This window comes from Psittacula echo, assembly GCF_963264785.1.
Source record: "Psittacula echo genome assembly, chromosome: 10".
Taxonomy (NCBI): Eukaryota; Metazoa; Chordata; class Aves; order Psittaciformes; family Psittacidae; genus Psittacula; species Psittacula echo.
The window spans coordinates 7013932-7030895 of NC_137741.1; the positions used below are offsets into that span (position 1 = coordinate 7013932).

The window sequence follows — 16964 nt, forward strand, 5'->3', positions numbered from 1 at the left end:
TATGGGATCTGTATGGAGAAAAAGCTATTAGAAATGCACAGCCATGGGAAAAACTTAGTCTGTGTTTGCACCTTGTTAAACATCAGAGTCAACCACAAGACAAAAAGCCATAGAAAAACAGGCTTCACCAGTTGTGCTGCTATAAATCTACTTGTAAAAAGAACATTTCGCATTCTTTATTTGCCTTCTGGTTTTTGAGCCATGCTGTTTTCTCCATGTAGAGGGTGCTTTATGTTTTCTCCAATAAAAGCTGTGTTACCCAGATAATCATATAACTTAAGAAACTGTGATTTTTAAGAAAAACAACAAGTATCATGAGGTTTGTGATAAAATTAGAGAGTTGGCAATGCCAAACCCAGTTGTTTTGCCTAGTAAAGCAACATGCTGTTGCCATCACTTGTAAGGGTAAATGTAACTTTGTGGGGGAGTGGAAGTACAATGCTGGGTATGTTCTTTTTCTCACTCGATTGGTATACCTAAACTCTAAATTTCTAGCTTCTTTTCTCCATTAATCTGAAGATCATCCAAGCCATTTTGAAGTTAAGCATTGCTTTGTCCTGTAAAAAACTGGAGAGTTGGACCAGGATGTTGGATTTTTCTAGCTAGGAACTCTTGACTGACCTGTTCAGAAATTCTTTTGCTTGAGAACTAAGTTTTACCCAATTTTTACTTCAGCTTTTAACTATTCTTTTATTTTCTGGTTTCACTGGGACTAGAAAATTATTTCAAGAAAGAGCAAAATCTCGAGGATATTTTCAGAAGTTTATAAGAGACTTTGAAGCTTTATTCTTACTGGGTTTCAAGAAGACACATGCTCTTCGGTGCTATGCCTTTTCTACTTGATTGTCTGGAGAAAGGGAGCCTCGGAGCAAGTCTGGTGACAACTGCTGTTGCCTTAGGGAACTATTCAAAAAATAAAGCTGTAAAGCTGCCGTGAAAATCAAATACTTTGCACTTAGGATAAAACATTTTTCTCTGTAATTGTTCTAGTATTTCTTAAGTCAGGGCAGATTTGTCTTTATTCAGGGGATTGCATCACATGGCAACTTTTAAATCCTGATCTGTGGGGGAGTTGGTGTTTTCTTAGGCCCTCTCATTCCGAAGCTGTTTTTGAATGTAAGATTTAAACTCTTAAACCTCTGAGGCATTGACCCAGTGGTAGTGAAATCAATGGAAGTTGTTTGCCTGTAATGAGTTTCACTGTAAGACTGAAAACACTTTTTCCATTGTCCACCCTAGAAAGTGATTTTTAGCTGAAATAGCTGCCCACTTTATAGTGCTTATCTAAAACATTAATTCAGTAGAAACCTTTTACTTTCCTGAACTTTAATTGATCAATTTGGAGGCTTAAAGAGTGGAGAGGAGGCTGAATTACCATGGCTGGATGGATTGCTGTGTGTTGCCTGTGTTAACCATCTGTAACAGTTACACCTTTAGCACACCTTGGTTGTGAGGTAGTGGGACTAGATGTATGGCTGATGTGCGGCTGAAGTGTATTACAGTCAAAGCAGGCTCAGGTTGCATAGATAGCCATTTGTGTTGTTTGGTGTCCTATAATGATTGTTTTTCTGGGCACTGGAGCTTTTTGAATATGTTTCATAGTTTGAACTTCTGAAACAGTGGACCTGTCTAGTGGTGCTTACCGTATAGCTGTGACTGATCTTTTTACCTCCGGTTTTCTGTAACATATACTGCCTGCAGACATAAAATATTAAAATATGAATTTGTACGTGGCTCTTACTGAGGGATTATTTAACCAGGAACACCTGCTATCCATACTTTCTCAGCAGAATTTAAGTGTATATATATTTTAATATGTATCTTTATATATAGTGCATATATATTTTAAATGTCCTGTGGTTCCCAAATGGAAAGACAAGCTGCATTTTTTAAACAGTAAAAATTTGTTGCTTTTCATTGAGGTTTTATGATTTGCATTGATGGTTAAAGTTAAGAGAGCAGTGTTTGGTTTTGATTATTTGCTTAGATGTTTCTCTGTTGATCAGGGAGTAGGTTCTACTGCTTCATCCAGAATAGAAATCGTTATCGATTCAATTGCTACTGTGGAGTGTACATTTTTTTTAGGGAAGGATCCCTGTATTTTTTTTTCTTTCTTTACACTTAAAAATTAGATACTTGAGGAACTTTTAAAGTCAGTTTTATGGGTTGTAATTCTCTCTCTGAAATCAGGTTTTGCAAAAAATATACCAAAGTAATACTGAAGGTAAAAAAATGGAGATATATCTCATTGTCAAATGTCACGTAATGGTTTGTCAAAATTTTTGTACTTCTAATTATCCATGGCTGTATTTCTACTAGAACCATCCTCACATTCTTACTTCATTCTCATATAAAATCAGCCTCTGTTGTATACATAAAACGTAGTCTGCCTTCTGCAAGTGAGCTGAATTTTGTGCACTTTAAGTGTACTGTGTTAAGTCTCTTTATACCTTGAAAGCTTAAATGTATATTCCAGACCATTCTTAAAACTTCTTCTTTTTCTGTGTTTTTCATTACCTAAATTAGTCTGTATTGAGTATACTGTAGCTGTTTCTAATCTATAGTAAAATTACTGAGGTAGATATACTATGGAAATGAAATGCTTCATTCCCTTTGTGCTAATCTAGCATCTTTTTCTGTGATTTAAATGGTATCATTTGTTGAGAAAGAACTTGTTTGAATAATAGTAAAGCAGTAATGAGGAAGTATACATGCATTTCACTGGGGGCTCTTCAGGATCATCTTCAGGTCTTGCTGGATGTTATCTCTTCAAAGACTAATGAAACAATGTTGGGTTTGACCAAAATCTGTGGTGTTCGTTCCGGTAGTGCTCATGTAGCAGCAGGGGGAGCTACCAGCCTGCCAAAGTTACAGGTACGCTCCTGTTAGAGCTCCAATGGCAGGTTTTTATAAGGGTGGTAATAGCTTTCTATTGCTTCATGCTGAGAATGTAAACCTGCAACTTCAAAGTCACATTGCAGAAAGTGAGACTTATCCTTCTTTAGAAAATACATTACTCTTTGTGAAGGTGACTTCTTATTTAGTACATTTTTAGATGGGAAGTGGAGAACTACTAAATAGAGATCTCTGTATACAAGAGGACATCCTAGTCCGTTTGTAATGATCTGGCACTTTGACCTTCTGGGAAAGCATCCCCCCTTTTTCAGCAAGGTTTGGTTTCAAGTTTGAAAGAGCTGGAGCTAGAAGAGAAGAAGAGGTGATAGTAAAAAAGAATACTGGCAAGTTTTATAACTTTGTGGGGGTTTTTTAGGGATATTTTGTGACATTGTTTGGTTTTTAAGATGGATTGCATGTGTTGTGTAAAATTAATAAAGAAATGTATACGGATTCAACTTCCAGGACAAGTAGATTTATCCTTTAATCTTTACTCAGATGTTTTCTCTATGATTGTGCCTGTATGAATGCTGAGTAAAACTAGGATATATTTTGTTTTTAGGCTGAGCTAATTTCTTTTGTAAAAGTAAAAGTATTTTTTAAATGTCTGCAATTTGGGTAAAGTGTTGATCAAGAAAAAAGTCATAGTTAATAGGACTGTTGTTAGAACATAATCTGCACTAGTTCATTTCATTCTTTGCGTGAATATATTGAGACTGTTGGCAGTGAAGGTACTGGACTGACTTCCTCATGTGTGGAAGACTGTCAAAGTATGCATTTGGACTGGAAAAAGGAAGGCTTTGAGAAGGAAGATAGAGTAAAAAGAGGTATTTGTGGAAGCTGAGAGAAAATTGAATTAGGGAGCTTGAAAAAAAACCCCAAATCTTAAGTAGTTTTGAAAGGAATAAAATTAATGAAGGCTACTTTCTTTTAGATGAGTGTCATTTTGTTCTGTAAATTCTCACCTTTCCCAGTGTGAAACACAGTAATAAGTCAGCTAGTTCAGGGCAGAGTCTGTGATGGTTAGCCAGCTGTTTTCTGCCAAATAGAATGGATAATTCTTGCGTCCTTTCCCTTGGTGGGAAAACTAGTTTACATTTTCTTCAAACCATTTTTATATAATCAAATATTTTATATAATCTAGGGAACAAAAAAAACCCCAACATCTTAGTTTGAGACTTCTAAACACTCTGTTACTTCATATGTTTTATGTGTTGAAAAGTCATTACAGAAGATTAAGACATTGAAATTGTAAAACTTCTTTCTGTAGGAACCCACATTAAAATAAATGCAAGGTCAAAGGGAGAAATTTAATTAGAAAATTAAAAAAAAAACCCAGACCACCCCAACACCACAAAACCACTCTAACCCACTTCCTATAGCAAGATCTCGCTGATGTTGTTTGCTTGTTTTTGCAGTTTATTGGAAGCCTTCAGGTTTTTTTAAGTAAGCACAATCTTAATACACTGTAACATGTAATTGGGGTAAATGGCTGTCATGAGAATAATGTTTGTAGTTTTCAACATTTTAAATCATATCTTGAGGAACAACGCATTTTTATTTCACTTTATTAATTATACATTCATATTTATGGCATATTACCTGCATGGGGTTTATTTAATGTGTTTTCACAGCCTCACTGTGAACACTCCCATTCAGGTAATGGGTGTCATTGTGTGGTGTTTTGTTGTATTGGGATCTAGAAGACCTTCTGTATCTGTGTGGCTTTAATTATTTACTTATTGTTGGTCCTCCTTTAACATGAACTAGTGACCTTGTGAGGTCACTTCTAACCTGATTATTCTGTAATTCTGTGATAGCAGCCCCTTGGATTACTTGTTTAGGAAGAACTGAAAAGTCCAGTAGCAGAGGTGACTGCAACAAAAAAAAACACCAAAAAAACCCCCAACAAACAAACAAAAATGGCTCTCCAATTAGCGTTCCAGGGAAATTGTGTTCCAGTGAAATGGTGGCATATAATTGGGTTAGAGAAGCTAACCCTATCCAAAGCCTCATGCCTTAATCTGCATTGAGATATTTCTTGTGTTTAATATGTGCATGTTAGGTTAAAGTCAGGGAGGAGCAATTTGGAAACGCGCTGTTTAATCACCTTTGAAATTGGTGTCAAAATCCACAGTATGTCAGTGAGCTTCAGGGACACTGTCTACAGATGAAGAATAAGCCTGCTATGTGAATGTAACTTCTTATGCATTGGAAATTATTTTCCTAAAAACATGGTTGTGAAGTTCCTGGTTTGTTTTATCATCTAGTAAGCATTCACCCATGTGCTTAAGGGTTCTTACAAAGCACTGAGCATAGCATGTTTTAGTTATGTAGAAATTTCAACATATCAGTGTCTTTGTGGTTGATGTTTTCTGTTCTTTTTTGTTTGTTAATTTCCTGGAAAGTGAAAAGCTTTCTATTTTGAGGGAAATCAAAACACATTCTGTATGCTCTGGGAGGATACTTTCATAGGAACACCCAATGGCATGTGAAGTAAATCAAAATAAGTTAAAGTATGCTTCCCAAATATTTGTGTTGGAAGGACTGTACACTTTTTACTTCATAGTGAACATTTCTTTTGTTACTTGGAAAATATAGGTTCTAAAAATACCATGCTATGAGAATGTTTGGACTTCTGTAAACAGGGAGCATTCAACCTAATATGGGTATATTGCAGTATTAAATTGCTGTACCAGGAAAATTAAGCATCTTCACTTACTGAACCCAGGACAATGACTTTCATTATTTAGGAGTAAATGGCTTTCTTCTTGAAACTTCTTGAGTAGGTATTGATACTGTGTATATTGATAAGGAATAATGTTAATATACTATAGTCAACTTTGAAAATACTCTTTTCTTCTCGAGTGGTGTTGCTGATTTAGAAAAGCAAGCCCCTGGAAACACGTTACAATGATAAGAATCAATCATAGATTATGATTCGAGCATAAATAGAATTCAGCTTTTTTGCTCTGCATCTTTTGTTTAAAAAATGCTACTTAATACAAAAACCACTATGAAGATACAAAATTATAATGAACTGTTTTATTTTGAAATGTTTTGGGGTTTTTTCAGCCATACTCACCATGTGCTTTATATGTTTTCAAAGACCTTTACAAATACTAGTTTTAAATAGCTTTATCTTCAGTATGTGTATCTGTGTAGATTTCTATTTCTTCTAAATTTCTTGATAAATTATCAATTTTGTTGGGTTAAATGATATTTAGAAAAATCAACATTTTAATCCTAAAATTGTATTAAAATTTGTATTTCAAATTCCAACACAAACATATGGTAATGATTTATCAGTTATATTTTTCAGAACCTGGTTAATTCTTCCTTCTATGGATTTTCTTTTTCTTGTTTTCCACCCAGGAAGAAGAAAGACGTATGGCATCTGTTGCAGCAAGAAAAGAGGAAGAAAGGAAGCGTGAAAGCCATAAACAGAACTTGCTTAAGGTATTTTCCGTGGCTATTCTAAGCCTACTGTAAATCTGTTTACGGTAATAATCTATGCCTCTATCTCTTAAACTTTTATTGCTCAAAGTGTGCACTCTGCAACTGAAACTCTGCAGTGAAATATGCAAGTTGTACTTTAGCAAAAACCCCTAGTTGGATACATGAGTGTGATATATGTGAAAAGATGGTAAACTTAATTTTCACAAATCCAGAGATAAAGTAAATCCAGAGTAAAGGACAGGATTTTGCAGTGATTTCAAATTCCTTGAACTTGGTCTCCCCAGTTTCAGGTGAGTTATCTTAACTGCTGCTATGCAGGGTGTTCTGAGGTAGTTTTTCCATCTTTCTTCCCTGTTGAAGTTGTTCCTTTTGTAGGAAGAGTTAAGCAGTCATCAGAGCACCAGCTAGATTCCAGCCGTCATCTTTTTCAGAAGAAGGCTTATCTACCAGACCACATGGCCTGTTAATGCTTGTATACATGAGATGAAATGCCTCTAACAGGGGAGGCTGAGGTGCGCTTAGAATACTTTATGGAGCTGGTGATTAAATGGCCTATATTGCTAATAGGGGACCAAAATTCAAGTATCTAAGAGTATCTGCATTCCATTTGTTGTGTGAATATTGCCGTTTGTCTCTAAAACCTTTTTGTCATCTCTTTCAATTTGGCGGTCAAACTAACAAAAAAAGTTCATGTATCCATACAGCTAAGTTTCCTAGGTAAAATCATATTCATGAAGGGGATTAGACAAAGTATTTGCAGGAGGCTGTAAGACATGTAGCAAATGTTGTGTAACTCTGAAAAATAAAAAGACACAAACAGAATGTTAACAGCATATTAAAGGTCATATAGAAACTCCAAGAACCTAAGTTTATGAATGGAAAAAAAAAAAAGAGTTCCATGTATAGTGCCTAAAAAATATATATTTTTTTTTATTTCCTGTATATTTTTATCTCTGTATCTTTTGATTTTCTGTTTTAAAAAGAAACAAAACAAAACAAAGCCCAAATATAACGAAGTCTTAGATACAATTTGTTTGTAGTTTTTATTAAGCAGTGTTATTATTTGTTGTGGTTTTGGGGGGTTCTTTTTATTTTTAATTTGGGGTTTTGTTTTGGTTGGAATTTTTAAGGTTGGTTGGTTGTTTTTTCCCTGTGAGATACTGATGTACTTAAAGTCTCTTCAGGTTTGAAGTTTTGGTGTCAGTTTTCAGTAATGTGAATAAATGGGAAGTTAGTAAATAATATGCACACAGAGTGCTGTTCTGTGCTGTTGAAAAGCTAACTGTGTCCCTGGGCTGGAAAAATGTAGGTGTTTATTTGTAGTTCATAACCATTGATGTAATGTTTCTTTGTAGCAGAGGATTGTTTGTCTTGGTGGCCTCAATTTCTCAGTGCATTTTGCTAGTGGAAGCAAAACTTCCTGTAAAAGAAAAATATATGTATAATGCCATTATTCAGTTTTCAACATTAAATTGTATACTTGGTAATTTAATTGAAGTATTTTTCTTGTTTTCGAATAGTTAAGTAGTATAAGAGCCAAATACCACTTATCTTCTGCATGATTCAGTGATTTTTGTGTATCTTTTCTCTGTAAATATGCTCTTGTGTGTTATGATTCTGGTTTCTTTTTTCCTGTTTGATGCATTCGAATTAAAGAAATCTGCTCACAGATGCAATGTCCAGTAAAGAAAATTGCAAACTATAGGATTTTATTCATTGTTAAATATGAAGAAAATATTTGGAGAATTATATTCTGCAGTTTTTGTTGTCACTTTCATCCATACTTTCTTGAACTATATGCAGAGTAAATGAAATTGTAGTCATTCAATAGCGAATAATAGCTGTTTTCCTGTATTCACTGCATGAAAAAAGTGCTTTTTCTCTTGCATATATTTGTCTCCCCTATAGCAGAGTTTCTTAAATTCTCTTTTCCCAGACTTTTTATTATTTTTATAATAAATTATTATTGTTATTTTTATGTGGTTTTTATTTCTTAAAATCCACTCCTCTGGTAAAGATTGAGATTATACTTCAAAATGTACAGAGAATGTAATTCTTTTCCAACAGAGGCTGAACTTAGTATTTATTGGAACAAGAAGTAGTTCTTGCTATTTATATAGCAGAATCTTCATACTTCTAAAATTTGCTTTTTGTAAAATGAATTCTTGGAAATTTTCAAAGTGCTGTGGGAATCCTGCAGCCCATAACTGAGAGCTGTATAGTAGCTGGGGTTATGAGGAAACTCTCACCCTCCAGAACAAACAGAATTTTCTAGATATAACTGGAATAAAACGCAGACTATTTCAATTTCCCTTGCTTTCTGTCACATGGAGCCTGGTCATCACTGAAGACTGCAAGTGTTAGGCACTTAGTATTCTCTAACCAGATAACATCATACCTCTTTGGGTAGATTGAATGTGAAAGAAGAGTTTTGAGCTCTTTAAAATTATAAAAACTTTCAGAAGAAGGGAATTATTAAAGTAATCTTTGTGAACTTTCAGTGTCAGTTACAGACAATTATGGACATAATTTTTGTCAAAGTTTAAGTCTGTGAGATCCGTCTCTGCATTATCAGTCACTGAAATACATCATGGTGTTTACCCTTAAATAGCTGCAACATGAGGGATTTTCATGTAGCTGTTAAATATTTTATTGTGAAACATCGATATGCAGTTCCTCTTTCTTGAGGAAATACATAGGTCCCATAAATCTCAGCCACAGATGATTAAATTCTTGCTTTTTTTTGTTGATCTGCTATTGTGGTTTTCAATGAAATACTCATTTATGGTGGTTTGCACTTCACATCTCCAGCACCGAGTACTGTGAGAAATGCTCTTAGTGAACGGGCATTGCAGTGATGTCCACAGCTCACCCACTGTGAAAGGAATTATGTAATAATGTGATGGTAACAGTCAAGTGTTACTTTTATAAATTAAACTTAGGAACATGGTGAGTATAGGTCAAACAATGTATCAAAAATGTTAATTAAAATTGAAAAATTACATTTACCCTTGTCCCCTGCCTCTCTCCATAGGGACATCAAATAAATTATTGGGTTTTCCCTATTTGGAAAAAAGGGCTATAATAAAACTTTCTTGTTTTTCTTTACAGCCATAGAGTCTGTCTTAAACCAGAAATGTAAATGTTCAATTTTGAAACAAGTAAAGCCTAGCCTTTAGGATTTTTGTTACAGCCTTCTAAATCCTAATGAGTATTGTGTTGTTTTCTTGTATCTTAATCAGCCTAGCAAAATAGTCTAAACAAGACAGGAATTAATATAATGACATTTAAAATTATGGTGTTGTATGGGCTTTGAACTCTGGTGAGAAATTGGTAAAGGTGGATAGCTTATGCTCTAAGGAAATGATGGTTAATAGGGATTTAGCTTGTCTGAGATCCTTTTAGACCCAATTTGAGATCATTGCAGCTTGGAGCTAAGAAGTACTTGCTGTTTCAATCCAGACTTTCATAGCATCGAAGTAGAATATTCACTAATACGTCTGAAGAGTATGCAACTTTTATCCTTCCTCTGTTCATGGGTAAAATTAATGACAAATGCACATTTGAACTATGTTGAATTGCCTATGAACTGCTGTTTATACAACAAAGGGCAAAATCAGGTTTGCCTCTTCCCTACCTCCATTCCAAAATATTAGAACACTTGTTTGTGTTGCAGTTCCAATAGTGATGTTCTGAAATACATGAAAGAAATGAAAGGATTCTTAGAATATGATGGGTGTTTAATACTTCAAGAGTAGGAAGCTTTAAATTAAGGTTGTTATTTTCTATGGACTTGAACGTGCTATTTCTATAGCAACATCAATTTAGAGTGTGATATTATATACCAAGAAATCATTGGCTTTGGCTGATACTCTGTCTTCTCCATGTTTTGTGAATGTAAATTTATTTTATTATGAGTTCCTCTATAGCATTTTCTTCTCCGAAATCCTAAGTCACTGTTTGAGTTTCATTGAGTGTAATCTAGCAGTGTGGTGGCTGACTCCCAGAGAATTAGATCTGGTTCAGTGAAACAAAATGAAGTTAAACTAACAATGAATTTACCCTTTTGTATTATTTAGGTTGTGTAGTTTTTATTTGATTAGTGTTCAGCTGCCAGTCCATGACTTGTTACAAAGTACCTTTTTCCTTCACCTTTTAAAGTATTCTAAGTTGCATATATTAAATCGCATATATTAAATCACATGTATCTATATGATGCAATAGAATAATAACCTGTTCATAGATTTGCAGGCATTTGACATGATTTGCATGACTATACAAGAACAAGTACTTAATAAGCTTTTGAAATACTGATTCATTGACAAGACATGTCTAGAATATAGAAACTACTTTAAAAGTATTATGAAATATTTAAACCTAGGTCTGATGCAGTCATTGTGTCTGTCACGAAGGTAATTTCATTTTCTGTTTTTAGAAAATAGACTTTTCCCATTTTTCAGAAGATAACTCTTTTCTCCCCACACAGAGTATGTTGTAATTACTGCTAACACTCACAGCAATTGCATAACTATTTTAGCTAAGTGCTGGGGTCACTCTAGCAGCATGGAGGAAAGTACAGGCAGTCTGCCCTTTTTTGTGGGAGCAGTATCACTGCTTCAGCAGCAGCAGCTCCAGCCTGTCAAAATGAGACTTCCATGGTTATCCAAACTAAATAGTTTAGCTTCATTCTTTCAGAAGTTGTGGATTTATTATGTTACTTCTCTTGCTTCTGTTCTGCAAATTTTGTGAAATGATTTGCTGGCAATTATGCAAAATAGCACTAGAACACTGCCTTCATTTTAATAACCACCTATTAGTACTCTTGTTTCTTCAATTTAGAACGTTTAAAATGTTTTTATTAAGTGGCGTATTTCTTTCAGAACAAACAAATGTGGTGATACTGCACTGATATAACTTGGATATCTTAACTTTGTTTCAGGAAAAGAAACGGTTAACGATTTCTAATATTGCTCGTCAGTGGGAGATACACCAGAATCGAACAGCTCTTGTGGCTTCTTTAAACCAAGATAAAGATGATGAGCCCTGTCAGATTAATGGCAGTGCTGCATATGTATTTCCTGAGGAAAGCAGGTATTTTATTGGGTAATACTTCTTGTTCATATCTTATATTCCAAGTTTCTACTTGTCATCTCTGAGGTCTCACTGTATTTCATTATCAAAAGTAATATATCCAAATCAATCCTGAAAAGACGTTTTATTTAGTGATTAAACCTGTTAGTCATTAATAAAAAGGAACATACATTAAGTAGTACAACTGCTTGCCTGAAGAAATGTAAGCTAAATTATGTGAATTAGCTAAATAAAGGAGGGCTTCATGTTTGCAAGGAATGTTAAGCATGAATTCCTTAGCCTTTTTAAGGCTTTTAATTTACTTGACAGTTTAGATGGTTGTCTTCAGTTGAACAAAATGAGTATGTACAAGCATTACAGATGTTTGTAACCTCTTTGTGTATCAAGAGGCTTCATAAACTCACTCTGAATTTGTGTTCTTAGTTTGAACAGCAGCATCTCTTATTGGACTGCTCTCATACCCGTGCTGTTTTAACAATAGCAGTTCTTTGACTTAGTTTTATTCCCAGTATAATTTTTCCTAAGGTAATTTTTCCATTGCTAGTTATATTTGATATTGTGTAGGCTTTTTTTTTTTGTTTATTTGGGGGTTTTTTGTTTTGGGTTTTTTTGAGGTTTTTTGGTTTTGTTTTGGTTTTTTTTGTTGTTGTTGTTTTGGTGATACACTGTGGCTTGCTTATTTGCATCTAAAAAAGATGGCCATCTGGCATTCTGTATCATTTAAAAACCAAATGCTGGACCTAATGAGCAATGTGTGCCTGTTACCCAGTCAGCTAAAACCAAACCAGCACACTTTTAGCCTTGGCTAGCTTGGGCAAAAGCCTGAAAAAATAGTCTGCATGAATTCAGTAGCAACTACAGCTTCCTGCTGTACCAGATAAACACAGGAGATGTCAGGTACAGGCAGGAAGTTTTTGCCTCTCACAAACAGAACCCATCTGAGTCTGAGTGTCTAGGCCTGTTTTTTATCTCCAGTCAAGTGCTGCATGTTTTGGAACTTTTTTTATTTTCTTAGTATTTTTAAATTGCTATAGTCTTTTTTGTTCTTACGCTTCCAAAGCTTCCTCCCAAACATATGTTCAGGCACTGCTTTTTTGCCTCCTTGATTTCTTCACAGTTTAATTCAGTGTTAGTAATCATCCCCTGTGATGAAGTCAATGTAACTATGGTATCTGAAAGAGCTATTGTTCTTTTAATAAACAGATCCTCTGTGCTTGGGAAATCATGCTTTTAATTAACATATTAAGACTTTTTGCTTGGAATTGTAGGATGGATCTTGGTGTAATGCTATCTCTGCTTATGCTGGATACAGTGACTAAATTTGCTTATTCCTTGTAGTTTCCTAACCATGAATGTTAGGATTCTTTTGTCAAACCTAAAGTAATAAAATATAATGCATAAAATCTGTATCAATGTTCTAGTGAAAGCTTTTTAGTTTGATTTCTGCAACAGTCTACAAATCTACTTCAATGAAATATCAAATTTCACCCCCCTGAGATGTTAGCAGAAGAAGCTGTGTGCTTTATTTGCATATGTTATAATTCCTTTATGCAAATTACAGTGCATTTAGGTTTTTTAATTGGAGACTTAGGTTTGAAATTTTTCTCCTTCATGATTGGTCAGAGAAATGAAAGTGTGAAAATCTTTATCCCCAGTTTATATTCTTTAAAGCAGATTAAAAAGGTTAAATATGTGGTGATGTATGTTATAATTAAGAAGCTGCAGATAGTGCTGCTGTTTTTTATCATGAAGTAAGACATAAGGAGATGAGAATTGAGAATCCCTGAACTTGTTGCTCAATTGTAAAATCACTTTTGTGAATTGGAAAGCTCACATAATTTTAAAAAAAAATGCTTACTTATCCCTATTAATTAAGGATTAAACAAATATAACAAGCCATAGGATTATTCTCATCTCTAAGGAGAATAATGAATCTTGATACCTTGATCAGATAATGGACATACAGGTTTGAGGAAGGAGTGATACTGTTCAAGACTAAAAATATCTGTTCAGTACTGTGAATAGCATTATCCTGGATTGGTTTTAATAACTATCTGTTCTTAAAGCAATTAATCATGTCATAACTTCTACATTTTGTGTAGCAGACAGAATTTGAAGGTGACCTTGCTTGAATAAATACATTGTTTGAAGTTGGTTTTAGATATCTAAAGCAACACAAGTTAGCATTCTGAATTAAATACTCTAAGCAAATTATTAAATACAAGTGACTTCTTAGTTTATTTATTTAATACTCTCAAATTAACACCCCCCCTCCCCCCCCAACTTAAATACACCCAGACCCTTTCTGCCTAAGGAGTAGAGCATCTGCAGTATTGCTTGATGGAAAGAGGATTTTCCAGCCCTTTATGGTTTTGAACCAGATGGATTAATGCAGCTGGATTTTGGTAAATGAAAGGATGATCATTCAGTAGAGTCATGTTACTATCTCTAAATAATCTCATTTACATCACTGCATTTTTATTTCCCTACAGGTCTCTTGATACAATATTGAGCAGTGCAGTACAAGGCTTGTCTGTTCTTGAGTCTCATTTAGTGGAAGTGGAAGGAGATACTCTTTGCTTGTATGGTGCTGGTGCGCTGGAGTGCCTGGATCGAAACTGGAGTGTTCAGACAGCTGGAATTATTGTCACAGTCTCCTTTATGTTCATAGAATTTGATGAAATTGTTCAAGTGTTAACTAAACTGAAGATAAAATTTCCTAATTTTGTGGTAAGATTTCAGCTGTGTGAACAGCTATGGAATACCTATTCTCTAGTAGAACCTTAATTTGGCGTAGTCACCCTTGAGTGCTTTCAAATAGATAAGTTTGTGAATGACATATTTGCTTGGTGTTATCCTATAGCAATAACTTCAACTTCATACCTAAAAATTGATTCTCACACAGGATGTTTTCTTTTCAGACTGGTTATTATTTTTCTTCATCCCTTTGACCTAGCTGATTATTTTTAAGTTGCAAAACTGATACAGTGTTGTTGTTCCACGCTGTTGTTACTGATCTATGGTGTCAGGAGTCCTTCATTTTTGTTGTGAGTTTGAAGATCAGATAGCTGATAGAATAAAAAGAGAGAGGTGTGATTCAAAGGAGATAGCTAGCTAGTAGCCCCTTTGAATTTTACGGCTTTGGAATTCCTCAGTTCTTGGTGAAGCAAAACAGCATAAATGAGACATCCCTTGAGTAGTACCTTTTTTTTTATTTTTCCTTGGACATTTAAATCAGTCATTTTGAAGCAAATAATAAAATACTGATAACATACATAAAGCAACTTGTTACTGATATGCCTCTTGAGAGCTCCCTGCTTCTTCTTAGGGTTTTGAGTATAACAGAACTTAATGGCTTAGTTGAGGTAAGATAATTTTGTTTTCAGTTCCCCACAGACTTATTTATTGTGTGTGGAAATTTGTGGGGGATAGCAGAATCTCAACTAAATTTTCATCTTCACAATCAGTTATTTCTCCTCCTCCCTCAGTAATGCTACTGTGTAGCCAACTTTACAGTGCTCTTGACCACTGATGTAGGGCATGGTTCAAAGAAACAGCAGGGTAGGACTTAATGCCAGCCTGCTATGGCTAAAAAAGCAGAATACTTAAAAATATGTATTATGTTTACTTTTATGTGTGGATGTTGCAGTTGCTTTACTTGCAGAGTTAAAATAAACATTGCTTAAGTAGTGTCACTGCTTTTTGTAATATTGAAAACATTAGTGCTGTTACTAAGACTTTTTTTAGGGGCATGTAATGTTGACAATTCTAAATAAATGTAATATACCAATTGGTTTTGCCACAGAGACCTCAAATGAAGTGAGCTCAGTTGCTTCATCAGACCTAAAGACTGTTTATTCAAGTTTGGAAATTGCTTGAGTGGCACAGAATAAGGATCCTTGTGTTCACTCTTTATGGGTTCCTTATTCAATTTATTGTGGCTTACCTTTTTTTTTTTTTTTTTATTTTTAAGCACCTGAAGCTTAAGGAGACAAATCTTGTGACGCTGCAGCAATTCAATGCGTTAGCTCAAATGCATCGCATTGAACAGTTGACAGTTGATCCTCAGGGAAATCCAGTTGTAAACTTCACTTTGTGGAAATATTATGTTCTGTTTAGACTGAACCATTTTAATCTACAGAAGATAAATGGAATAAAGGTAGGACAGTGTTACTTCCTTCTTACAATTGGTCTTAAAAATTAACATTGTTTTTTAAAAAAGCAGGTGAATTGCTCATAAAATGAGCAGAACCCGGACAGTGTCTTTTCAGTATTTTGTGGGCAGGGGATTAAGTGGACTTCACCATATTATTTCTTGTGCTATACATTTGTTAAGTCCAAATATATTGTGTTACAGTTAGCCAAGTTGGTAAGATTCTTAGTTACCATTAAAATGTATTGTCTCAGTTGTTTGCAATCACAAATGGGAGTCCAAATCTATACCTGGGTGGTTGGCATTTACCTGAATGGAAGACTTACTATTTCTGCATGTATTACTTAATAAATAAATAGTAATTAAAAAAAAAAACCCAAACCCTGCATGATGTTACTATATTTTATAAAGATTGCTCAAAACAGTCTCAGTGCTGACCGCATACTAGCGCAATAATTGGCATTTGAGGGACTACTTAGTAGTTTGCAGTATAGGATTATTTGTATTTTCCAGTGCTACAAAATATTTTCTTCTTTAAGCCTATCACAGAAAAAAGACTGTCAAATACATTTTGTTGTTGTTGTTAGCTATTTGCTTTATATTTAAGAAAACTGAAAGTTAGGACACTAATATTCCTTTATTTATTCCCCATTACATAATTTGAAAGTTAATTTATTCAGGCATAAAAAATGGTTATGTTATACTTGTGCTTTGATCATAAAGCGAGTGAGAAATAGGATGCAGTACAAAGTCTGAATGTGCATTCAATTTTAAATGCTAAACAAGTTTAAGTGGTGGTCTAGAAGTTAATTAGAGAAAAAATAATACATTGTTTTAGTCTTTAGATCTGGTATTTTAATTCAGTCATCATCATATGTTTTGGATTAGGTATTTTACTTGTTATCTGATATAGCCATAGCATGGATGCTGTGGTTTACTTTTAGTTCTGTAAAATATGCATTAGTTGCGTAGAAGAGCAGGAGTGGGTTAAAGAGCTTACCTGAATTAACTATTAACTATCAGAGAAAGGATGAGACAAGATGAAGGGTGAAGGCAAGTATGACTCATTCTTACAGCACAGTAGAAAAAGGTTGAATGTGGATTTAAGGTTTATTTCTCTTTTACTACATGATATTTTCAAAATCAACACTAGTGATTCAAGTTAGAAGAACTTGGAAACTAAGTCTTACCTGTTTGGTCTGAATGGAGAAAGAGAAAAAAGAAAATAACACAACTGTTGAAGTAGACTTTTTGATACAATCTCAAGGTCAGCATGTTCAGCCTTTGAAGGAAAACTTTAAATTTAATAATAGTGCTTGGGGATGAATTTGGTGAGTGGATTTACATGTAGCATGGCATGCTTTTT

General features: G+C 34.4%; 1 protein-coding gene across 3 annotated transcripts in view; it reads left to right on the top strand.

The window, feature by feature from the left end:
- Positions 1 to 16964, top strand: part of LRRC49 (leucine rich repeat containing 49) — a gene marked incomplete at both ends in the record, with an annotated part of 48564 nt that overhangs the window by 26048 nt on the left and 5552 nt on the right. For all 3 annotated transcript variants that reach the window (XM_080626475.1, XM_080626476.1, XM_080626477.1), the window contains 4 exons: positions 6271 to 6354; positions 11294 to 11445; positions 13938 to 14175; positions 15419 to 15604. In XM_080626475.1, coding sequence (XP_080482601.1) covers positions 6271 to 6354; positions 11294 to 11445; positions 13938 to 14175; positions 15419 to 15604 — 660 coding nt within the window. The remainder of the gene's footprint in view (positions 1 to 6270; positions 6355 to 11293; positions 11446 to 13937; positions 14176 to 15418; positions 15605 to 16964) is intronic.